This window comes from Callionymus lyra, chromosome 13, assembly GCF_982586985.1.
Source record: "Callionymus lyra chromosome 13, fCalLyr1.hap1.1, whole genome shotgun sequence".
In the NCBI taxonomy this organism is placed as follows: Eukaryota; Metazoa; Chordata; class Actinopteri; order Syngnathiformes; family Callionymidae; genus Callionymus; species Callionymus lyra.
The window spans coordinates 4736260-4762569 of NC_141830.1; the positions used below are offsets into that span (position 1 = coordinate 4736260).

A 26310-nucleotide genomic window follows, 5' to 3' on the forward strand; every position below is an offset into this window, starting at 1 on the left:
TCCCAATTACAATCAACTATGTTTGCAGAGAAAACAGAAATTAATTACCTATGAGTTTGGCTGCATTAAGGATATTCTTCAGCTCCTGATTGGCCGCATGATGCTTCACCTTGTCCTGGTTGTCGGTGCAAAATCGAAGAATCTTCTGCCATGTCAGGCCCCGTTTTGCAAACAGCTCCTGCCTCTTCTGACGTTTGGTCTGGTTAGCCAGGAAAAGGGAAACATTAAGAAGATGAAAAAAAAAAAATCAGTGATATAGTGACCAAAAATGCTTTTTAAAAAAAAAAAAAAATCAAATACAGTGTGTAAAATAAATACAGTACTTTTAGCTCCATCCTCAACTTTAACAAGGTTTCCAGTCCCTGTCCAGCCCCATATCATGATAGACCCTCCACCAAATTTTACAGTAGGCAATAAGTTCTTCTCATGAAATCAGTGCTGTGTCTCAAATCGCATACTTCTCTTAGTATACTAGAAGTAAGTATGCATCAGGATAGTGTACGTACTAACTAGTAACTAATTCTCAACAGATTCGAGTGTCCATCGATCCATGCTCAGTTTTGTGGGCGTTAGTACGCCAATTTAGTGTGCATGGCGCACTAAATTTCGCATACTAAGAATTGAGACGCACTTATGCACTAAAAATACTAAATTTGAGTACGCAAGTATGAGATTTGAGACACAGCACTGGTCTCGTCTGACCACTGTATTTTTTTCCAAAATGCTTCTACCTTGTCCAGATGTACTTTTTCATACCTCATGCAACTATTCTTATAACGAACACTCAAGAAAAACCTTTTTTTATGATTGATTCCACCCATCTTTGTAATTTAAGGTCTCACAAGCTAATCAAAGCAATTTTATGCTGCAAACTAGGAGCTGTAAATCCCTACAGGTCTTGAAATAAATGTGACTAAAAGGGGTGCCCAAACTTTTGCGCATACCATTTCTTACATTTAATTTTATCATAATACAACTATGTAATTCTACTCTTAAGAATTCTGGTCCGGAAAACACTAAGAAAATGTCTACTTCTCTGTAGGAAATCAAATTGTGTGGCTGTTATCTTCCCTTATAAAGTTAGAGCAAATGATCATGAAATCTTAGAGGGGTGCCCAAACTTTTGCATACCACTGTATGTACATTATATAATGGTCACTCCCTGTGTGTGCTGTAGCACAGACCCTGACAGGGGGCTCGTGTGTACCACAGGGACTAGCAGTAGTACTTTGAAGTATTTTGACAATGTTATCAAAGTGTTATAAGACAATATATGTATATAAGACAAATGTGCGTCTCAGACTCAACTCTTTGGATTGTGGTAGTAGCTCAGTTAAGTAACATTCCTATTCTTGGATTGGCCTTAAAAGCAAACTTTAGGGATCAAACACCAGGATGTAGCAAAAAAGTAATTGATGTGGTTGGACTTGTTTTTCCAACCCGATAGATTCACTTCACCTTCAGATCATAGAGCTTCTCGTTGAAGTCCTCCTTGCGACTGACATTAGAGAAGGATCTCAGAGCACCGGTGAGCCGCGGAGGAGTCATGGTTTCCTTCAGTGTCTATCAGAGAAAACAAAAACATGTTTAAGTGATCATATGGGTTTAAATTCGCTTCATTTCTTTTAAAATAATCAACCGATCAACCTTTATCAGCTCAGCTACATCACACTGAGTTACATATGAGTAAATGTAACATTAAATAATAATGTAATTATTGTGAAAGATCTTCAATAACCAACGCAAATTAAAGATAAATAAAAGTGAATCTTCACGATCGTCTCGAGTCACTTTCAATGCATTTTAAATAAAAACTAAAACTGCTTCATTGTTTATATCTGCAGTTTACTAAACAGATGTGCTGTAAGTTTTAAGAACAAACCCAACAAGCCTCAGCGTCTGTAGTGCTTGGACGAAACTGTGAATGAGTTTCATTTTTAATGTGGTTTATTGTTTTTAGTGAGTATCTTGTTAAGTTGTCGCGGATAAACTGCGTCACAGACATGTTGAGCTGGACTGTGACTGTCACACCAGTGGTTGAGGTGTTAGCTAGCTAGCATATAAGTTGATATTTTAAAACAATACAGTAGAGAAGAAAGTATTTGGGCAAACGACAGTAAAGTCACTGACATGGCTTTCATTAATAGCAATCACCAAAAACTAAGACATTACCTTATAAAAACCAGAAGTCCGGACATCATACTGTCTACTATCGACACTAGCTATATGGCAACTAAGGATTGTGGGTCTTGTAGTTTCTAAAAGGAACAGTAGCAGGGGCATCTGATAAGAACGACTACATTACCCAGAAAGAAAAACAAACTATGATAACAGTGAAGCGCAGTATTTTTATTTTATATTTAGATAAACTTATTTTAATAGTCAGTTAAAACCCGAGAAAAAATGTGAAAACGTAAATAAAAGTAAACGAATATAAAAGGGAGGCGGACACAGCAGCGATCGGTGCGCAATGCATTGTGGTGAATCCAGATCCACGCAGTCAGACGTCATCACTGTCGATACAGTTTAAATCAACAACATTTGTTTGCAAGTTTTCTGTGATCGATCTTCACGATTTTATTATTTATTAATTAAGAGAGACACTCTTGCTATGACATTTTTTAAAGAAAATCCATATATACTGTATTTATGTATACATTATTTGTTTGTTTGTTCTTTTTAAATGACAACACATTTTTTCTTAATTTTTCTTAAATCTAGATAATCTTTACTTTAATCTGGATATTTGTTTCGCTTAACTTCGCAATTCAGAGGAAGGAACTAAACTTCCGGCTTTCAAATTAAGAGCATCAAATGAGTGCCTTGTACGTTTGTTTTTTGTTATTAATTATTGATTGTATGAAAATATATATATATATATACAATAATTGAATTGTCATATTTTAAACTTCTTAGTCGTAGGATATTTTCAACAAATATATTAAAAAAAAGTTGGATTTATTGTGTCTTTCAGAGACATGGGAGAGAGAGGAAGAGTTTATTCATCTTAATAAACTATTTCCTGCTGGCTGCTCTGTTGTAGGGAAGCCCCGCTCCTGTCGGTGTGTGATTTAGACACAGAAATTTACTTCTTTTGAGTCTCAGATGATCTTGGTTGGTTCTACAAGACCTTTCTTTTTGTGTGTCAGTCTACTGTCCACCTGGTCCTGCCACGGTGTTCTTGGAGGATTTTAGTGACTTTTTATCGTCCATTATTAAAATGGAATCTGTTCTTATTCTTGACATTTATTCTCACATCTTGCTCTGCTAAATAACTTTTAACTTTGACTAAAGCCTTTAATCTTAAGCAACATGTTTCTGAACCCTTTGACCAAAATTAGACTTCGTTTTTACGCTTGTCCTGGACATTTATTATGTGTCCGTACATGATGTCTATCTGAGTGATCATCCTCTTGTCTTGTTTAACCTGGACTTCATCCCTGAACATAAGCCCTTGAAAGTTAGGTCTCACAGGCGTGTCATCTCAGCCGATACTGCAGACAGTTTTTCTGCTATGTTTGACCCTCTTTTCTTCAATGATTGCCTTAACGTGGACAATTTGATTCACTGTTTAACTAATCAAGTTGTTGAAATACTAGTGGCACCTGCAAAATCGAATTTGAAAATTCAGAAAAAATGGTGCCCTTGGCAAGTCTGAAAAGACTGTCGAAAGACTGAGCGTCTCTGGAAGTCCACAAAATTTGAGGTGCACAGACCTCACCTCAGGGATCTGATGTCTTCATACAATGAGATGGTGGAAACTGCCAGAACTGATTACACTCGGAAACTGCTAACACGAAACAGTAGGGAAAACCCCCAACGTGTTGTTTGACACAATAAATTCTCTAGTGTGTCCTGGTGCTCCAATCACGTTTGTCTTCTGTGAAGCTGACAGAAATGCATTGTTGAGATTTTTCACTGACAAAATTAAGTTGATTAAAGATAAAATCCCTCCCCTTTTGTGTGGAACCCCTGCTGTCACTGAGCTTGTCGTCTGTTATCTGTCTGATATTTCGGCACTGGTGAGCAAGATGAGACCCTCCTCTTGAGGATCTATCTATCTATCTATCTATCTATCTATCTATCTATCTATCTATCTATCTATCTATCTATCTATCTATCTGTCTGTCTGTCTGTCTGTCTGTCTGTCTGTCTGTCTGTCTGTCTGTCTGTCTGTCTGTCTGTCTGTCTGTCTGTCTGTCTGTCTGTCTGTCTGTCTGTCTGTCTGTCTGTCTGTCTGTCTGTCTGTCTGTCTGTCTGTCTGTCTGTCTGTCTGTCTGTCTGTCTGTCTGTCTGTCTGTCTGTCTGTCTGTCTGTCTGTCTGTCTGTCTGTCTGTCTGTCTGTCTGTCTATCTATCTATCTATCTATCTATCTATCTATCTATCTATCTATCTATCTATCTATCTATCTATCTATCTATCTATCTATCTATCTATCTATCTATCTATCTATCTAAGCATCCTGTGTCTATATTAGCGATATCTTATCACAACCCCACTTCCTCATTGGTAGATACTTTCACTGAGGTACTTGATATGCAGTGGTATTTAAGAGGAAACGTATGCCAGGTGCCCGGGAGTGAACCTTCGTCTCATTAAGCTTTGGTAGCTACCTCATCTTCGTGCTGTTTGAACCTTAGCTGGAGATCACAGCAGTAATTGGTAATCAGTGAAGGACGGACCACTGTATTCCTGTCCGGCTCTGAGACCCCACCTGCCCTCTTGGTGTTTGGAAAAGTCAACTACCTTAATGAACAGTGTGTTTAGCAAGAGGGGGGCTTGTCAGTTTTTATGAATGAAGATAAGAAAAGCTAAATAACAACATACATTTACTGTCCACTTTTTGTCAAGTTAAATGTATGGTAATAATAACATATAAATGGACACTTTTTTCATCAGAGTTACTCAAGCAGGACAACTTCTAGAACATTCAAAACTGACAATACTGAAGATGGTCAGAAAATAAATAGTGCATTATAAATATTTATATCTGGGGATGGCTTCAATCAATGGTTCAAAACCCCAAAATTAATCTGCACAGCCTCTTTTCAGGACTAGGAAACATCACAATAAAAAAATAAAAACCAAGTTCACAAACATGCTATGGGAGATTCCAGTTTGTCCTGATATAAATTGTACAGTAGGAGAACTCACATTTTTCCATTCCTTAAAACTCTTCACTGGCTTCCAGTTTCTTTCAGGATCAACTTTAAAATTCTGGTTCTTACTTTCAGATCTATTCATGGTCAGACCTTCCATCAGTGATCTGATCCAGACTTACACCCCAGCTCGGGCTCTGAGGTCTGTGGATCAGAATCTACCAATGGTTCCTGAACTTCCACACCAGAGGAGAGAAATCCTTCCAGGCTGTTGCTCCTAAACTTTGGAACGATCTTCCTCTTTCTTTGTGTTTGATGATCTACTGACTCCTTCAAGAAACATCTGTGTTTGATGATCTACTGACTCCTTCAAGAAACATCTGTGTTTGATGATCTACTGACTCCTTCAAGAAACATCTGTGTTTGATGATCTACTGACTCCTTCAAGAAACATCTGTGTTTGATGATCTACTGACTCCTTCAAGAAACATCTGTGTTTGATGATCTACTGACTCCTTCAAGAAACATCTGTGTTTGATGATCTACTGACTCCTTCAAGAAAAATCTGTGTTTGATGATCTACTGACTCCTTCAAGAAACATCTGTGTTTGATGATCTACTGACTCCTTCAAGAAACATCTGTGTTTGATGATCTACTGACTCCTTCAAGAAACATCAGTGTTTGATGATCTACTGACTCCTTCAAGAAACATCTGTGTTTGATGATCTACTGACTCCTTCAAGAAACATCTGTGTTTGATGATCTACTGACTCCTTCAAGAAACATCTGTGTTTGATGATCTACTGACTCCTTCAAGAAACATCTGTGTTTGATGATCTACTGACTCCTTCAAGAAACATCTGTGTTTGATGATCTACTGACTCCTTCAAGAAACATCTGTGTTTGATGATCTACTGACTCCTTCAAGAAACATCTGTGTTTGATGATCTACTGACTCCTTCAAGAAACATCTGTGTTTGATGATCTACTGACTCCTTCAAGAAACATCTGTGTTTGATGATCTACTGACTCCTTCAAGAAACATCTGTGTTTGATGATCTACTGACTCCTTCAAGAAACATCTGTGTTTGATGATCTACTGACTCCTTCAAGAAACATCTGTGTTTGATGATCTACTGACTCCTTCAAGAAACATCTGTGTTTGATGATCTACTGACTCCTTCAAGAAACATCTTAAGACGTTTTTATTTGTTCAGGCTTTTCCTTGATTTTCTGGAACTCCTGTTGTGTTATCAGTGTTATCTTGACCTTTAAAGTATATACTTTATTGAATATTGTTTTGATTGTTTAAGCGCTTTGTGACCCTGGTCTGGAAAAGCGCTATATAAATACAAATTACTTACTAACTTACAGTGCCAGAACTTTCACAAGTTTTTATTTCAACATAATTTAAAAAAATCCCAAATTAACCGACATTGAACTCACACTTCTCAGCCTTAACGAAACGTTCTTTTTTCGAAAATAACTAGTTGGACATGCTGAGAGAGTTCCTCATTGGACCTCAAAAAATCATCAAGGTATACTTTTAAAAATATATTGATAATCATCCTTCCCTAAAACAAAGTGGCAGGCATTGTGAGAATCTAACTTAGTAATATACGCAGCCTTGTTTAAGGGAAAGGTCAATGAGTGGAAGAGGGTAGTGGTTATTGATGGTGATGTCCTTTAAAGCGCAGTAATCAATACAGGGTCATGACATCTTATCTTTCTTTGGAAAAAAAAAACTCCCTGCCCCAGGCAGAGTAGAAGACGGTCTGATAAGCTCAGCAGCTAGCGACGTTTCCATAGCCTCCCTTTCATGGCGAGCTGGATTGCAGAGGCGGCTAGAAGGACAGGTAGCACCAGGGTGAGATCAATGGTGCGGTCATGAGGATGGTGTGGGGTTTGAAAGAGAGCATGATCCTACCTCAAGAACTTGCCAAGGTCATGATAGTTTAACGGAAAAGTGATCAGGAGAAGTGACCGATAATGAACTACAGCAGAACGCTAGTTGCAATGAAAAATAAAAACTATTGAACTTGATTTGGGGGATTGCAAGAGTCTGAGCAAAGTCTTGGTCAATAAAGATGTCATCAGCGACCAGAATTATGTAGATTGGTGCTGTTAATTAAGTAAGTAATAGTAATTTTTAAAGCGCATTTCTAGACCAAGGTCACAAATCGATTAACAATCAAAAACAATACACAGTTAAAATATATGCTTTAAAAGGCCAAGACACATAAAGAGTAAAAACAGGAGTTCCAGAAAATCAAGGAAAAGCCTGAACAAAAAAAAACATCTTAAGATGTTTCTTGAAGGAGTCAGTAGATCAACAAACGCAGAGAGAGAGAAGATCGTTCCAAAGCTTAGAAGCAACAGTCTGGAAGGATTTCTCTCCTCTGGTCTGGAAGTTCAGGAACCATCAGTAGATTCTGATCCACAGACCTCAGAGCCCGAGCTGGGGTGTAAGTCTGGATCAGATCAGTGATGTAAGGAAGGAGTCTGACCATGAATAGATCTGAAAGTAAGAACCAGAATTTTAAAGTTGATCCTGAAAGAAACTGGAAGCCAGTGAAGAGTTTTACGGATCGGAGAAATGTGAGTTCTTCTACTAGAGCGGGTCAGAATTCTCGCTGCAGAGTTCTGAATCAACTGCAGGCGAGAAGATCCTTCTTGTTAAGACATGAAAACAAACTGTAACAATAGTCCAGACGAGAAGAAACAAACGCATCCATTACAAGCTCCAGATCATGTTCCGACAACATTTTCCTAAGTTTAGAGATTTTTCTCAGTTGAAGGAAACAGTTTCTGGTCAGTTTCCTGCAGTGTTGAACAAGAGACATTTCTTTATCAAATACAACACCCAGGTTTCTCAGGCTCAGTTTGACAGACTGACCTAAGTCACCCAAGTACTGACTCAACCCTGGAACCTTATCATCAGGAGCAATAACCAGTTTCAGTTTTATCCACATTTAGCAAAGTGTTTTCACTCAGCCTTTGTTTGAACACGTTGGTCAAAGAGTTCGCACCCAAGCACCTGGAAGTAAGCGGACTTTAGTGCTCCCACTTGACCTTTTAAGTATGTATTTTATTGAGTATTGTTTTGATTGTTTAAGCGCTTTTGTGACCTTGGTCTGGAAAAGTGCTCTATAAATATAAATGACTTACAACTGAGGTCCTAAATCAATTTAAGAGGGACACAAATCAATACATAGCTGCCTTTTAATGTCACAATTTCTGTTTATTACAGTTTTTCAGTTGCTTAGAAGCGATTACCGAACACAATTAGTGCAGCATCAGTATTTTTGGGCCATACCATTTACACCTATCATTTCATTTTCACGGAATAGGCAGTCAAAGAACACAATGCTTACATTTGCTTTACAGACAAGCTATACCTCCCAACAAAACTATGGATAATTTAAGTAATATTTACAAATGTTGACACAAAACTGTCACGAACTGTGTGACGCGGAACCCAAATGCGAGAAAAGATCTCAAGCAGACAAAAGAACATAAGAATTTACAATTTAATATAAATCAGTCTAAAACACAAAACAATCAAAGTCCACAAACCAATAAATAATAAAACAAGTTAAATATCATTCAAAATGTCCAAAGCCAAAATGTCCACCGAACCAGGCAATAAAACAGGAAATAAAGAACAGCGAAGCATACGCATGAAACTCTTCGATCTGATCAGCTCCAGCCGTTTGCCATTGGTAGGGTTCATGTGGGAGGAAAGGAAAGAAAACAAGAAGTAACTATACAAAGAAAAACTACATAAAGCGAGAAAAATAACAAAAAAAATCCCATATAGCAAAAGCAATATTCAAAATATATATATATATAAATATATAAAAAACTGTGCTCCTGCAATGATATCAGTTCAAAAACCAAATATATTAACAGATAATCAACAAACAATTGATTATTTGACACACAGCAGATTTATTTTAAATGTAATTAAATGAAATCTATAGATTAAACGTAGGTACATTACATTGTGCCATCCAAATCTGATTCCAATCTTGCTCAGACTTAGTGGCAGTGGTTAATAAGAGCACTCGGAGGAGGGATATTTTTGGATATGAAAACAGAAAAACTTAAAAGGAACCAAACACTGGAACGTCTGGATAAGGAAAAGTGAGAGTAAGAGCAAGAGCAGGGCCAGTGAGAGCTCTGGGAGGAGCAGAAGATCAATGAGATATTTGTCAATATCAACTAAATATAAGCCTCACAAACCATCACTCATTGTCCAAACGCAGAGTGTGGATGAAGCACTTTTTCATTTTGAGATAAACAGTAAGAGAGCAATAAAAACAATACATCCAGGTAAAGTGCTGCGTATTAAACACAATGTCCAGCTTCGCACTTTGCAACGAGGAAACCTACAAAGTCATAGGTTACAGTACAGAAGAGTATAGAGTGATGAGATTTACATAAACTTCGCTTCAGAGAGATAATGAATCAGAGGCGAAACCATAAGGATAACAACCTGGACAAAAGTTGTTGATGTGTTTTTCAGGAGAAAATAATATTTTTTTCAGCCAATTGTGTTTCTTCGGTATAGTAAGTAAGTAAGTAAGTAAGTAATTTGTATTTATATCGCGCTTTTCCAGACCAGGGTCCTGTGTTAAGAGTTTAGAAAAAGTGCCTTAAGTTTGGTTGAGCTCTTGTTAACGACTGAGAAAAACTAATGTTAAGTTAAGAAGACCTCAAGATAGAAGTTGTACTGTAAATAAGTAACTTGACCTATTTTAGTGAATGAGAAAATAAAAAAGGAAGAGCTTACTACATAATCAAAAGAGTGCAGATGTTGCCAGGACAACGGTCAAGGGCCAAACAAATATCATAAATAAGCTTTTGCCTTAGCTGTACTATTCTGTGCATGGTGGCTATTTGTTGTCATTGCTCGAGTAGATGTTGCAGTAAATTCAAAATGAAACCACAAATAACTTGAAAAAAACTACCTGCTGAGACTTACAAATGATTTTACTTATAAATTATTGAAAAGTTACAGGACACAGTGCCGTTAAATTATTGTAAACAACAACAACAACAACAACAACATACATTGTATTCGAAATCAAACATTTTAAACACATTTCCTTGAGTTTCTTGAGACAGTGGGACAAAAGCAGAAGCTTTAGTTTAAATTCAAGGTATTACGAGCGTCTGGCTCTGCCATGACTCTGAGCAGTACCCAACATGTCCGGCAGGAGGCGTGTCTCCCCTGTCAGCTGTGAGTGCGCGAGGATTCTCTGGTCCTGGTCCTTAAGTCAGACCTTTACTGCTCCTTTCTCCTGCTCCTCCGAAGGTAGGCCCTTTATTTCTCCCTTTATTTTTGTCGGAATATATTGTTTAAAGAATAATTCTTCAATGGATTCAGTTACAGTCGGACTAGATTCATCTGCCTCGCAAATAAATAAATAAAAATGTAAAATAACACCTCAAACCCACTTGTTTTACTTAAGAGATTAAATAATAATCCAAATTTTCAGAGTACAAGATAACAAAGGTTTGAGTTTGTTGGACTCGCTTTGTCATACAAATACGTATTTGTTGTTAACTTTTGCTATACATGCAAGTATATTAAGCAGTATCAAATACTAAACACGCATTGAAACCCATGTATTATGTATTTAAAAAAAAGATTTAAATGAATCTCAAGTTTCCCAGACGTATAACATTTAATGATTTTTTAGTTTAAGCGAATTAAATTTTCATCTAAAAATTGCGCCTTTGACTTTGATAAGCGCTTTAAATGTTAATAACACGTTTTAAGTCACGCATTATATATGAATGATGAAATTAAAATTAAATTAAAAATGATGGGCAACATTTTCTCCAGTAAAAACACACATGACTGAAAAAAAGGTTCCATGCGTGAGTTGTGCGTGTGCGCGCAATGGACTCTGGACCACACGAGGAGAAACAAAAAAATAAACTACAAAAAGATTAAAATCCACTAAAGGATTTGTGTGGTTGAGGAACCGAGCCTCGCGACGTCAGTCTCGCCCGCCGGGGATGTTCTGCGGGAGGAGCTCGGATGAGAGAAGGACCCGCAGAACCTGGTCCTCCTCTCCATCCCTGACTGTGTGTCTGTCAACAGATGGATCTCTAAACTCTCCTCAGTCTGACATGGACGCGGCTCCAGCACCACCTTCATAATCTGGACCACTTATTTTCCCGGCGCAGTCCGCTGGTTCTGACCCAGATGGAGGAGGAGAGAGCCTGGCCGGCTGTGGTCGCACCGTGAGTCCACGACACAGATCTGGATTATACTCGTCATCCAGGGAATAGTTCCTCCACGAACATCTAACCTTCTACCGTCGCCATGAAGGAAACCTTGTCGCTGGTTCTGCGGGCGAGGTTCTGGTCCACGGCAGGACACTTTCTGCTGGTCTTACAGGTTGTGGGTTTTTGCCACGGGATGCCACACGTCTTGAGATTCGGTGAGAGGTTTTTCTTACTTTTATTTCTGTCGAGGCAACAGTTGTTTTGTTGCATTTTCTCCATATAATTGTAATGTTTAATAACCAGGTTTATCAGGTCAGTATCAACTTGTTGCCTCTGAGAAAGTTTGACGCTTGTTCTGTCATTTTTTGTCAAGAGAGGGTTTTGTTTCTAAATTAATAAATAAATACTGCTCCTTAATATATATATATATATATATATATATATATATATATATATATATATATATACATACAGTACAGTACAATCAGTAGATATTGTACAGTACAATCTAATAATGTCATCTGTTTATTGCACACACACACACATATATATATATATATATATATATATATATATATATATATAAATATACACACATATAAACACATCTGTGTCCGCCCAGACAACCTGTGCCTTATAATAAGACAAAATAAAGAAATGAAGACATCAACATATAAACCCCTTAAAAAATAAGCAGACTGAAGTATTTGAAAATATTTGACGACCCTCATTTTTTTGGTTGCATGAAGGCTGTCTTACTTCAGATTGCTAAAGTGTGCCCCCTTATGAGTCGCTCAGCAGCATCCACCTTTTCTCAGGGAGCTCTGAGCCCCAACATTAGCTCTAGACCTTTTTTATCGTCGGCGCCCATGAAGTCGTGGAAAATGAATGTCACTTCGAGCAGCGTTGGTCTTTCACCCACGCTGTGTCCTCTCCACCCACTCACTGCCCTAGAATCAATTAAACTTCCTCTGCTATTACATCCAATTCTCTCCATGTACTCCCATGGTACCTGGATTTTTTTAGTTTACTGTCACACAACTATTTCTAACTGCTCGGCGCTGTTGGCCTTCCTGGTTGTTTTTGTGTGAATTTTAGGCTTGAATTCGCTTCTTGTCGATCCTGTGATGGTCTGGACTTAGTCTTTCTATAATGATTTGAAAAAATACAGACATTTTCCTTCTGATATTGAAGCAAGTCCACGAAAATGTTGTGTTATTTTCACATGTTGTTACCCTGATCAACTTGTTTTATCTATATTCTCACACTCTTGGCATGATATGACCCGGTTGTGGTCGACCAATCACAGCAAAGAGTGGTGATAAGTTTAACCCTCCTGTTGTCTCGGGGTCAAGGTGACCCAGAGTACAAAAAAAACACAAATGTGTTTGTGGTATCCCTTGTGTTGTTGTCTCTGGGTTGGGGTGAACAAACTCTGCCACTGAATATGTATTTGAGTAAGTATCCTCCGGGTCACCTTGACCCAGAGAAAACACAAGGCTTAAAGAAACCAGCAACCACAGATCTAACCCACAGGATACCTGCTTAAAAAAGTGCTTAGAAAATAAGTTAGTGACGCACATAAGTCACAAACCAAGTGAACATGCTCATGTGCAAGCAGCGGAGGAGCGTTATTAATATATTAATATTAAAAAAACTGTTTTCATGAGCTGTTGTTTAACTTGCTCTTGGTTTTGCTGCCGCTCGAACCTTCACTGGTCCAGTGGTGGCTGGAAGGAGCCTGAGGCCTGCTGAAGGTTTTCACTTCTGTCTTACAGTTTATCTGGAGAAACAAACTGATGCAATAATAGTGAAAGTTTTTCACTTAACGCCTACATTATTAGTTAAAGTTTAATAAAAAGCATTTCATTCACCTGAGGATTTGGGTCCAATCGATTGTTGAAACTAGAGATGCAGCAGTGGACGATGGAAGCGTTCTATGGATCGTTGTGGTGATTATTACGATTAAAAAAAGCAGCAAAAGCATAGATTGCAGAAACAAACAGTTAATATCAGAGATGTGCTGAATGTTCAGCTCAGTATTTTAGCAACAAAAGTGCATCATTATGTTATGTATTTCTTTAGCTTGTCTTATGAGTATTATTCAGTCTTCTGCCTCACGCAACATATTTCATTTAAGTGTCTAAAACATTAATTTTAACTAAATGCCCCGTTTGTCAGTTTATTATGTATAATATGTAGCAAGAGGAGAAAAAGCAGTTTTAGAATCATTGTTCATACTCAAAGTAGGAATGAATAGACTTCTTAAAATAGGTTCAAAGTAACGGGCACTTCAAAAGCTGTAAATAAAGTTTAGTAATAATAATAATATTGATTTTCTCTTGAATCATTTTTAGAGCAATGACACTAAACTAGAATTAAAGTAAGTCACTAATGGTTATTTGTAAAGGGTCACAGAAGGAGACGGAACCAAAAAGTGATTCACACAGTTAAAAAGGGTAAAAAATACAGGCTTCTGTGAAAGGATGATAGAAGTTTTCAGAGAAGCTGTAGGTTACGCTGGGTCTGTTAAAAGATCTTGAATGCTGGAGCTCATTCTAAATCCTTGATGGATTTCAATTCAAACAAGACACTTTAGACTCATGAATGTGACCATATAAATATATATATATAAGGTTTATCTATTCTATTCCATTCTATATATATACCAACTGTCTATATATAAAAATCCGATTCAGAATCATGTTTATTGCTTGTGTAAAAACAACATTTGTTTTGTGGTGAAAGGGAATACGTGAGCCGATCGCAGAGGCATAGCTAGACAAGAACAAGCAGGAATCAGGTAATAGTTGTAGATTCAGGGGCCAGAAGTAGTCCTTTGCTGGGAGACTCTAGGAACAGAGAGGAGAGAAAGTAAGTGGGTTCGTAGGAGGAGAAGCAGTTTAGAATTAATGCTAATCATTCTTATGCACCACAGAAACTGGTCCGTGGTCCTCTTTGTTCTGTTGCTCCTCAAAGTGTCAAAAATATGAGCCACAAATGTCATGCTGTTACTTTTAATACTCTTTTTTTTTATTTGAATTGAGCAGCAGTCTTGTACACTTTGCCTAAAGCAAACACATGACTGGTAAATATATTTAAATTATTGCTAAGCGGCTTTAAAGAAATGCACATTCTATTCAAAGCTATTTTATACAAAATTGAATCCAAGAAAGAGGTTTACATAAATATAATTTTAGATCCAATGAGAAAAAAAAGAGAGCAAGCTGATGAGCAGTGACAAGGTATTAAGCCTCTGTTTACAGCGGGTGTGTGTGTGTGTCTTTGATACGGCTGGCTTCAGACGCTCCGAAAAGTAGCAGAATGCCATGTATCTGCAGCATATGATCCTGCCAAGCAAGATGATTTATAATTCACCGTGTAAGATGATTCATGTACAATCCTCCCTCTTTGGCCCAAACAAATGGCTCAGCTCGCGGAGGCTTTTCACCAATGAAACCGTACGATTTGCAGCTAATTATCCGAGTCTGGAATGTGACTGTGACCAATCTGGAGGTGACTTGGATTTAATGGAGACGTTCTGTTCCTCCACAGGACATGATGGATGTGAGGAACTGGATCTGTTCTGTATCAGTTTCACAGTAAACCAAGGCTTCTCATATCCCACTCCCCCTTCCCCTTATCTTCAGAGGCATAAATAAAGTCTATCTATATATCATTTTAGCTGTTCTTTTAATAATTAGGTGTCATATCTGAAACATACAATGAAGTGTAACTAAAAACGGCTTTGCTATGGGATTTAATTGCTATTTTGGTAAAATAGAAAGAAATTACATCTGCTTTTTTTCAGTTGTATTATTTTCTAGGAAATTCAGTTTCCTGCCTTAGAAAACTGGTTATTTCCACTCTTTCTGTTCTAACATTCACATCACAGCGACACAATTTGCAATCTAAATGAAAATCGTCTTTCATAATTTAGCTAAAAAATGTGGGGTCTTTTGAGTGGCACTTATTATTGAGTGGGGCTTATTTAGAATTTCTACTGATGACAAATCAGATAAATTGAGTGACTTCTTCTAGCCGATCATTTGAACTGATCAAATATCTTCCACTATTTCACGAAACGCAGCGTTGAGTTCAAGTGCCACAAAGAAGGACAAATGTGTGTCCGACTTAAGGCTTTAATCCAAACCTATGTACACCCTAGTTACACTGCAGGGACAGAGTGAGAGTATATATAGTAATATTTGGGCAAACATCTTCTCTTTAGTTCTGGCTGGATAAGTGACATTTACTCTTTTATTACATTTCCAAACAAAAGAGAGTTTGAAGTGTTTTTTCCATGATGATCATAATAAAGGTGATTCTTGGGAAAATATTATGTTGTCAGATAGACTCAATACTGTCAATATTTTGGACAGGAAGAGTCTCAGACCAGAATGTAGCCACGTTCCTGTGCAATACAAGAAGAGCCACACAAGCCTCTGGATGAATTTGGGATCTGGTTCGGTATAATGAAGAGTAGAGAGTTTGCTGAATGCAACCTTTGTGGAGGTAATTCATACACAAGAAACATCTGCAATTTCCACCGGTTTTGATAAGGTTAGTGTCGCAATTTTTTTGTTTAAAATAAATTATTAACATTATAAAGATCCAGGGATAATGCCAAGAAGAATTGTATTGGTGGATTGCTTATTGCTTAGTTATATTGGTAAGATAAAGCTTTTATATGATGATTTCAGAATTTCAACTGAGAAGTTTGGTATAACATCCTTGCAATTAACCCTCTCTTGAAAAAGATAAAAGAAGATTAAAGGCAACCACCACAACCACTGGTGAAATGTTGGTGATCTTTTCCCTTCTTTGATGGCCTGTGTCAGTTTGAACATAAACATAAATCACAGGAGTGTCTACATGTACAATTGTATTGTTTTCCAGAAAGCCACACATAACCAAATAACCCTTTCTGGGTTCTTCACAAAAAAAGTCAGAGCAGAATCTCTTATCTCCCACGTTTATCCTCCACAGGCTCATACGCGAGAATTCTGACCCGCTCAAGTAGAAGAACTCACATCTCTCCGGTCCTTAAAACTCTTCACTGGCTTCCAGTTTCTTTCAGGATCAACTTTAAAATTCTGGTTCTTACTTTCAGATCTATTCATGGTCAGGCTCCTCCTTACATCACTGATCTGATTCAGCCTTACACCCCAGCTCGGGCTCTGAGGTCTGTGGATCAGAATCTACTTATGGTTCCACGCACACGACTCAGGACCAGAGGAGAGAAATCTTTTCAGGCTGTTGCTCCTAAGCTTTGGAACGATCTTCTCTCTCTTTGCGCTTGATGGAGTCTACTGACTCCTTTAAGAAACATCTTAAGATGTTTCTATTTGTTCAGGCTTTTCCTTGATTTTCTGGAACTCCTGTGTTGTTCTCAGTATTATCTTGATCTTTAAAGTATGTACTTTATTGAGTATTGTTTTGATTGTTTAAGCGCTTTGTGACCCTGGTCTGGAAAAGCACTATATAAATAAATATTACTTACTTACTTACTTACAATTAATGTGCTGCCGGACAGCCAAACATTAGATGAAGTCACTTCAGTCGGTTGGTCAATGTTTACTACGAGTCCTCCATTTTGTCCTCCTGCTCCTCTTTATCCTCCAGTTTGTTGTATGATCTCGATGATACATTTCCGATCAATATTCTGGTTGGTGGTGTGTTTCAAGAGGCTTGTGATCTCAAGGGGGGACTTTGGCGTTTTTTTTTCCCACAGAAAGAAGTCTGTCAAAAAAACTTGTCTTCCAAGTTTAGCTGTAAATTAAAAGTAAGACACGAAAAGATAAGGCCCTGGATTCTTCTGTAATAGCCACAACAATCTCAGGTTGGAGTGAGATTTTCTTTTCTGCCACCTACCTATTTTTGGAACAATCTAACATTTGATGTTTGAGTTCACGCAGCGTCTGCCTCTGCTCACCCCGAGCCTCACTCGCTGATCACAGCTCGACTATTTCACCCGGAAGCTCTACCTATAGAGCACAGTTGGAGGCTGTCAATATGTTTTCTTCTGCCTTCTGATCCGCTTCGTTTTCTCTGATAAACCACTTGAGTTAAATCTCAAGGCATGATTGTAGAATCACTACATTAGTAATGGAGTTTTGTCTGAAGTCCTTAATGGGAATCACTACACTGGACTCACACAGAATTGCATGTGTAGCGGCTCACGGTGTCAGCAGTTCTACTGTACATTCATCCTGTGCGACTCCACCAGCAGCTTCACTTCAAAGACTCCACATCTCTACTCTGACTTATTTAAGGGTGAAAAGGAAGTGCTGCTGGAAGTTCATTTCAAAAAAGTCCTTCACTGCAGTTATACTCTCTGTTTTCTCTCTCCAGCCGAGGCCACCGCTTCCTGTTGTACTGACTAGTTCTTAGAAGTACCTGCTGAGGTTTGTCAAGTAAGAAGGCAAAACATATATACCGTATTTTCCGGACTATAAGTGGCTCCGGAGCACAAGTCGCTCCAGCCATAAAATGCATAATAAAGAAGTAAAAACATATATAAGTCGCACTGGAGTATAAGTCGCATTTTTGGGGGAAATTTCTTTGATAAAATCCAACACCAAGAACAGACATGTCATCTTGAAAGACAATTTAAAATAAAACTAGAGGCAACAACAGAATAATTGTACGTTACGTTACATGAAGTGAGAACCTGGTATGTTAACATAACATATGAAGAGTTATTCAGAGAACTATAGCATAAATAACTAACAAGTTTACCAAACCATCTGTGTAACTCCAAATAACTCTTCATCCTCGTGTCACTTTTAAACAACTAACTAACTCCGGAGGTAGAAGATGCTTCCTCTTCTACGTGGAAATGATCAACACAGGCCTAGAGCGCCCTCTGGTGGTTTAGTGTGAAAATAACATGTGAAATGATATACCGCTAATAATGTGGTAATAATTTCACACATAAGTCGCTCCAGAGTATAATCTCACCCCCGGACAAACTAGGAAAAAAACTGCCACTTATAGTCCGGAAAATACGGTATATTTTAAAAACACAGGTTAAAACACCATCAAACTCCAAAACCAACCATATTCCCAACTCACTTAGTCAAGCTCGCTGATCACAGCTATGCTGTTACAGCACCTGCCACGATGTGACGACGCATTCCATCCCAGATTCCAATTAATTGGCAAACTTTGCGATACACCAGATATTGGTTGTTTGTGGGCTAGAAATTTAAATACAGGCGTGTAATCCAGCCAGTTACATTATGTTTAACATGGTATTTTGTAGTTTAAGTGGTTAAATTGAGGATATGTTGACATTGTAAATATTACAAGGCTTGTGTAAATATGGATCTTGGAGCCAAAAATAATGAGATTCTTTGCGTTTTTGTTCCCGAATCATCTCTGCTCTATGACTGGCTTGAGCGCCCAAAATATATATTTCATCGCCAATCCTTTAAATAGAAACCTAACCTTTTGTTGTGTGAAAACTGTTTCATCGTAAATAATGAAGCAAAAAACTATTTCAAACGTGTAAACGATATAAAACTCCAAATATTGCTCAACATCTGAATAATTGAAAATAATTAAATTAGGATTATTTTCCTCAATATTGTGATTGTGATTAAACATACAATTATTTTTTCAATGTCCCTTTATCTATCTGTATCCAATAAAGACTTTTGATTGCTACATTATCTACTTCTTTGCTTCTGGGTTCTTTCTGTGAGTCTGGCTGTGAGATGATATTGTTAAAACAACCTTTTCTCAAAAGACTGGGTTAAGCTATAATTGAAGCAGTTAGACTAGACTTGTTTTCATGATGCACAGCTCATAAAATGTTCGATTACACTGGTAAATTGTACAGGTGTATCATGTGTTAAGGACAGAATAAGATTGAAAAGAACAACAACATAATATGCAAGTATTAATCTATTATAATGCTTAAAATGCTAAGAAATATTTTAAATATTGTTGAGTTAGCTGGGATGTCTGGCGAAGAATGATAGGGTTGATTGTGTATCATAGAGCTGGGCGGTGTGACAAAATTGTCATATCACGGTATTTTATTTTGTGTTCTTGTACACATTTTCTTCTAATAAGAAAATAATTACTGCAACTTTAAAAGCCCATTTTACTGCCATAAGGGCTGTGTCATGTTCTTTGACACAGGTAAAACCCACGACCCTTTCAAAGTGTGGTTCCTGCAATTAAGTTATTGATGAGAATGATAATAGTTGCAGTCAAAATTCTATTGAACATAGTTTGCATAATCATTGCATTAAACCATCATCATCATCTACGGTATTTACAGAAACCATATCCTTGACGTGTTTGTTTTCTCGACCCACGGCATGATTTTTCCTCGTAAGCAGACCCTTCAGTGAACACGTCTTGAAAGAAATGATCAATAAAGTGATCAAGTTATAACAGCTCAAGTTCGAGAAGAATAGAATTGATTGTCTCTGGTCGTGGGCATCAAGTGCTAATGATTGGAAGATACTGTTGTGAGAGCTGCCACCCATTACCTCACTCCAAAAGTGTGCTTGAATTATCTGCCTGTTTTAGAAGTGGATTGAATGTTTGCTTTGGGTCCTTTGGTCTTATAAAATATGAATTATGTAATATTAAATTAACAAGGGGCACATTTTTCACCCATTGTCTGACTCTGATGTTACACTATTTGTAAACAGTTACTTTTTAAATCACAATCAGATTTTCTTTTTTGTCAAAGTGCGACAGTGTTGTATGATGTACGACAATTCAGAATAGTGGCTCCGCTGGAAACAAACAGTATAGCAAATGAGATAAAACATTAAATTCAATTATTTCTTACCGTTTCAAATCATACCAGAGTTATCTCAAGCCATTTTAAAGTTTAAATAAAAGTATATCAGAGAGGAGAAAAACGTATCCCAGTTTTCTCCTCTCACCACTGTAGCTCTTTGTAGCACCACAAAGAGCTTTGACCCAACAGACCGAAACCTAAACTAAAACCAGACTCAGTGTGAACAGGCAGTAGGGTACATAGAGGACCATCCAAAGGAATCTGGATCTGTTGTTCTCTGCAGTAGTAAATCTTTTGACATTAAGTACTTTTTGAAATTGACTTACAAGAAATCGAAAATTAGAAACTGACACAACGAGAGACTCATTTTGTGAACAAATGAACACATTCATTAACACTCATTAAAGCTGAGGGGGAGCCAGAACAATGTTTTCAGTCTCTGCTCTGTGAAGACCTGATCTGTGCTTTAGTTGGCCATAAAACATTTAGTAACTATGATTGCTTGTTATCATGAGCTTTATGATCGGATCTTGTTGCTTCATGACCTTATCTTGTGTAGTAATAAACACTAGACAATTCCCCACCGGGGAAGTCGCAGTTTTTCCCACATTCATGTCATGGTTAGACACATAATAGCAGTGTGAGTCGATCGAGCCGCACGTTTTTATTTAATTTCTGTTTGTATTCGCTCAATGGTGCGGGGCGTGAAAAGTGCAAAAAAACAGAAGGAGGACCAATATTAAGAAGAGGCATGAGCAATAGAAATAGTGGGGTGTTAGTGATCTTCTTAAAATTCAGGGTTTTTAACTATTGTGTATGGCAGAATGTTTATGGAGATGGCCAACGGACGGAGTGAAAAGACTGAAACATTATGACCAGGGGCGATACTGAACTTGACCAGAGACTGAAACATTAAAGAGGTGTCTCCGGACACCCCACTATTTCTATTCTCAAGTTCAGTATCGCCCCTGGTCATAATGTTTCAGTCTTTTCACTCCGTCCGTTGGCCATCTCCATAAACATTCTGCCATACACAATAGTTAAAAACCCTGAATTTTAAGAAGATCACTAACCGTCATTCAAGGGTCACATTTCAAAAAAGAAACATTGTGGGAAAGTTTCAAATACAACTCAAATACTCAGGACTTGTGCCTACTTTTTAAAGCCAGAATGGTGTTTCTACATGACTGTATGCCAGAGCAGGAGATGTTTGAAAAACGTTGCAGATTTGCAAAATTTTGGACCTCGTCCCATTCAAGTTTTGCGCCGCAAATAATTTGTTATTATGGTGAGAAAAATAATAGCAGTGTGAGTCCGATCGAGTTGTTTTGATGTATTTTTTTTGTATGCGCTCAACGGTGGGGGGCATGAAAAGTGCCAAAAACGGAAGGAGGATGATGAATAATAAGAGGCGCTGGGAATAACATTAGAGGCTGTAATCACTAATAATCCTTTCTTATTAGCTTAAATTCATAAAACCTGTTGTACATTCAAAAAACAGTGCTTTTGTGCTTATTTTGAATTGAATTTCCTTCTAAAATGTTTTGTGTCTCTTTTGTGAAATAACTTGTTCCCTGGACAAACGCCTTTGCTAAGCTATTCAATATGTATTGACCACTACATACATTAAAACCACAACAATGCCAACACAACACGGTGGCATTGATATGTCTTCTAAAACGGTCAAAACCGGAGTCCGTTCTGGTCGCTCCAACATGCCGTCACTTCCTGTTCCCGGTTCTTAATACTTCGCTTTGTGGAGAAAAATGGTCAATGCAGAGTGTCACAAGTCGTTTATTCGCCGTTTCAAGTCAAACAAAATACAAGCTTTACGATCGATCGATGTAGAAACATCGCAATATTTAAGGCAAGTTTCTGGGCTGGTAGGTCCTCCCCCTATCGCCATATTGGTTCCCACCCTTCCCGGGTGTGTCTTGCTTCGTTCTTTGATCCGCGACCCAAGGTGTGAAAGGGCAGATAAACAGATGTTTTAAATAACCGGTGTCATGTCTTTAATTCAGTTTCAAGCTTGTCTTGAGACAGTTCATCAGTCTGGAGTGGAATGTTGATTGTGAATGTGTAGTCAAATGTTTAAACTCTTAGATGAAGCGAAAAATGTATACTTTATATTTTGATGATCTTTTAGCGTTAATTTAAGTATGGCGTATACGTATAGTGTATAATAATTTTAATCTAACACTTCATACAATTATCTTGGGTTTTATAGTTCAGAAATCTCTGCATAAGGCATATAAATGAATTGGCCTTGACTTGGGATGGAATAATTCGGAAGTTATTTTGAGCAATCACTACATTTTGCCTAAAATTTAAACTCTAAATGTTATTTCACATGTGCGTTTTCTCACATTTCAGCTCGACAATCAGTTTTTCATGGGTAAACACAAGGTTTTATTGTACTTTGATCTAATTTCTACAACCTCTTGCAGGACAGTGTATTTACATTAAGAAGGGTTTTGAAGCCCAGGTCAAAGCGAGACTTGTTAGAAGTTCTCCCCAGACAGTTTATTTAAGGGCTGACATGATTGATTATGTCTCCCACACACACTCTGCACCAGTGGAAAGAACATTCACAAATATAAACGACCACTGGACCAAGAGAAAGGAAGAAGAAGAAAAAAGAAATCAATTGACAAAAACGAGTTCTTTGCTGTATGCAATAACATAAATCAGTTGCAATGAGAACATTTATATTTAGAACTATTACCTGCTGTGTAGTTTCAGATGTTGCTGTTTCCTCGGTCTCTGATCGTGGAATTCTGTTGGAGGAGACCCAATTAAACTGGCTGCAGACATGAGAAATGGGCTAAAATGAAATCAATACCATATTGAGTGGATACACTACCCTAGCCATTTTGGTCATCCTTTGAAGCATTGTGCTACACACACACACACACACACAGACACACACACACTGCACTTGGAGAAATGAAAGTATTTGTCAACAGGTGGTTGGTACATGGGCAGTTGGGTGGTAAATATTGATGGACACACTATTGATCGAGCACCAGTTGGTCTGTCTTTTATCCTGCAAGCATTCTGCTGGTCCATCAGGCTTCGTGGAGCAACCCGTCTATGCCTGGCTGCACACCACTGCCGTTCTACCCCTAGGCTGGTTCAATTACACACGGAAAATACTGAGAAATATACATAAAATAATTAATTTGGAAGGTGCACACTGACCCAGTAGTTAGTGAGAGCGCCTCACAGCAGGAAGGTTGCAGGTTCGGAGGGAGGCGTCTTGTGACTTTTCTGAGTAGCGTTTGTATTTTCCTCCTGTGTTGCGTGGGTTTACTCCAGGCACTCTGGTTTCCTCCCACAGTCCAAAACATACATATGTTTATTCCGTACATGGGTAAATTGCCAGAGGTGTGTGTGATATATTGTAGCGAACTGTAGTGAGCTGCAGTCAAAAGAGCATATCAAGGCTTTGTGTCTTTTCTGCCAGAGACAGGTGACTTTATTTGAACAGCAGTTCTAGCTTTAAAACAATGAAAACATGGTGCTCAGTTATGGTGCAAATATAATTATATATATACAGTATATTGCCAGGCCTGGTAGAATGAATCGTTTTTTGTTGATTGCATTTCTTGTCTAGAATCCTGTTTTTACTTACGTGTTTCCTGAGTACCAGGGGCAGTTTTACAAGTATGTAAACCCAAAAGGGTAACTTATTAATTTGGCTTCTGTTTATTTCATATCTCAACAATTCTTCACACATGATCTTGGGTGATTTTTTTTAAAAAGGAGATTTAAATTATTTTGTTAGGATGATGTCCTCATAAATCTGTGATCTTCATATGATCTTGATGATTTAAAAAAAAAAAACTTTTTTTTTTCTCAAAAAGTCTATATTAAACTTTTGTGATATTTCGTTGGATTTTAGTCTATATCCTATATATCTATGTCGGTCAACAAATGTGGATGATATTGATTTATAGCTTCATAAACCTGGACATCTTTGACATATGAGTCACAGCTGAAATACTATGTTTTAATTATTATTTTATTTAAAATTCTATATTAAAAAAATATTATGTTTCATGATATTTAATGATCCGAGATGTTTCAACTGGCTGAAAATCTGAATGCTAGGACAAGATCTAATGTGTGCTTAAAACAGTGAGTCGGTTCATGTACATACTGAGAGAAACCAAATGACTCCAGGATAGAGTTAAACCTGTTAGCTAAGCTTTCATGGACCATATCAACATGGATGTTAAAGTCACCAACAATAATCACTTTATCTGATTTAAGCACCAGGCTGGTCAAGAACTCAGGGAACTCAGACAAGAATTCAGAATAAGGTCCAGGGGGACGATAGACTCCAACAAAGAGAAGTGACCTGATCTCAAGGTTGTATTAGATACGTTAAGTATAATACTTTCAAAAGAGTTGAAATCACATTGTGGTCTAGTAAAGGTTGACAGACATGAGTTGATGCTGCGACTCCACCTCCTCGACCAGAGCGTCGAGGGGCATCAAAGTTAGTGTGGCTGGGTGGTGTTGATTCATTTAAAGATACGTAATCATCTATAGACAGCCAGGTTTAAGCAGAATAAGTGAATGGTTTTATCTGATATGAGTTCATTAACTAGTGCGGCTTTTGAGGCGGGGGTCGGATAATCAACAATCCACACTTAATTATCCTGTCCTCTACAATAGTAGTGGAAGTATTTATTTGAATTGGATTTTCTTTATCAACTCTTCTACTACAGACTAAAAAACGATCAAAACCCAGAGTCGCTTCCGTCGCTCCAACACTGCGTCACATCCCATCCCGGTTCTTATCCTTCACTTCGTGGAGAAAGATGGACAATCAAGAGTGTGTCACGGGTCGTTTATTCGCCGCTTCAAGTCAAACAAATACAAGCTTTACGATCGATCGGACACACATTGTCCCGGCGACTGTACAGGTCAATAGTCCCGGGAGAAAAGGCCCCGATCTGTAGAAACATCGCTGGCTATAGTTAAAGCAAATTTCCCGCCCAGGGGGTCGTCCTTTCCGGCCAAATGGTTCTTTCAAGTTCCCTGTGTCCCGATCCCCCATTGAGAGACATCCTAATTTGTTTTCTTGTAATCTATACATTCAAATGTTCTCGGGTGGGGGTTTTCGTCTCTTAGCCCCCCTTTCCCGGGTGTGTCTTGCTTCGTTCTTTGATCTACGATTTAAGGTGTGATTTGCAGATAAACGGATGTTTTAAATAACCGGTGTCTTATCTCTAATTCTGATCCGAGCTTGCCTCGAACCAGTGAATCAGTCTGGAGTGGAATGTTGATTGTGAATGTGTATTCAAAGGTTTAAGCTCTTAGATGAAGCGAGTAATTTATACTTTATATTTTGATTATCTTTTAGCATTAATGTAAGTATGGCGTATACGTATAGTGTATAATAGTTTGAATCTAACAAGACATTTGTTCTTGGTTTGATTAAACGATGCAGACTCACCCTCTCTATGTGGTTAAAGGCAGGTGACTGCTGTAAGAGAAGTGCAGTGGAGTGTGTAAGATGCAGTTCTGCATTCTGGTCCGAGCTCTGAGTTGTCAGGTTGATCGAGGACTAATAAAACTATCCACAATGCCAGAAATGAGAGCTGCTCCTTCCAAAGTGGGATGGATGCAGTCTATCCTAATCAGACCAGGTTTTCCCACATAAAGTCTGCCAGTTGTTTTCAAAGCCAACACCTTTTGCTGATAGCAGAAGAGATTCATGGATTAAATGGGTAAGTTTGGTGTTAATTTTGACGTGTTGTGAACAGTTGAAGGGCTAATAAGCATCATATCTAGCGTACCAGAAGAGCTCCAAAATACATTAAAAACAAATCCTGACACGAGGATGCATTTGCCTCTTGTAATGATGCTTAGCATGCTATCAAATAATTATGTTATGACAAGCTTAAATCTGTAGGACATTTCAACATTGAACAATTATTATCTACGTCATAACTTTTTTGAAGTCTTTGAAAGAGTACACGTTGAATAAGCATGGTAGTTCTGAAGCTCAGCCAAAAACAACTAGTCTTGGTCAAATTCAAACATCCAGTTACCGTCTTGCACTTAAGTTATATGATGAAGTGAATAATAACTTAAAGATTACGCAGTCAAATATTTGCCTGGCGATGCTTTTTGACACATACCAAACAGAACTGTACTGTACTCAACCTGTCCTTATTTTTTTAAAC

At 37.9% G+C, this 26310-nt stretch overlaps 2 protein-coding genes across 3 annotated transcripts in view; one reads left to right on the forward strand and one right to left on the reverse strand.

The window, feature by feature from the left end:
• Window positions 1-2221, reverse strand: part of ascc3 (activating signal cointegrator 1 complex subunit 3) — a 66632-nt gene extending 64411 nt beyond the window's left edge. The window contains exons 1-3 of the mRNA XM_087805456.1: window positions 2173-2221; window positions 1459-1563; window positions 49-199 (exon numbers count right to left, since the gene is read on the reverse strand). Of these exons, the coding sequence (XP_087661582.1) occupies window positions 49-199; window positions 1459-1548 (241 nt within the window). The 5' untranslated portion in view covers window positions 1549-1563; window positions 2173-2221. The remainder of the gene's footprint in view (window positions 1-48; window positions 200-1458; window positions 1564-2172) is intronic.
• A 9018-nt stretch (window positions 2222-11239) lies between these two features.
• The window catches only part of LOC148067014 (glutamate receptor ionotropic, kainate 2-like), a 150224-nt gene continuing 135153 nt past the window's right edge, over window positions 11240-26310 (forward strand). For both annotated transcript variants that reach the window (XM_087806597.1, XM_087806599.1), the window contains exon 1: window positions 11240-11558. In XM_087806597.1, coding sequence (XP_087662723.1) covers window positions 11441-11558 — 118 coding nt within the window. In that variant the 5' untranslated portion in view covers window positions 11240-11440. The remainder of the gene's footprint in view (window positions 11559-26310) is intronic.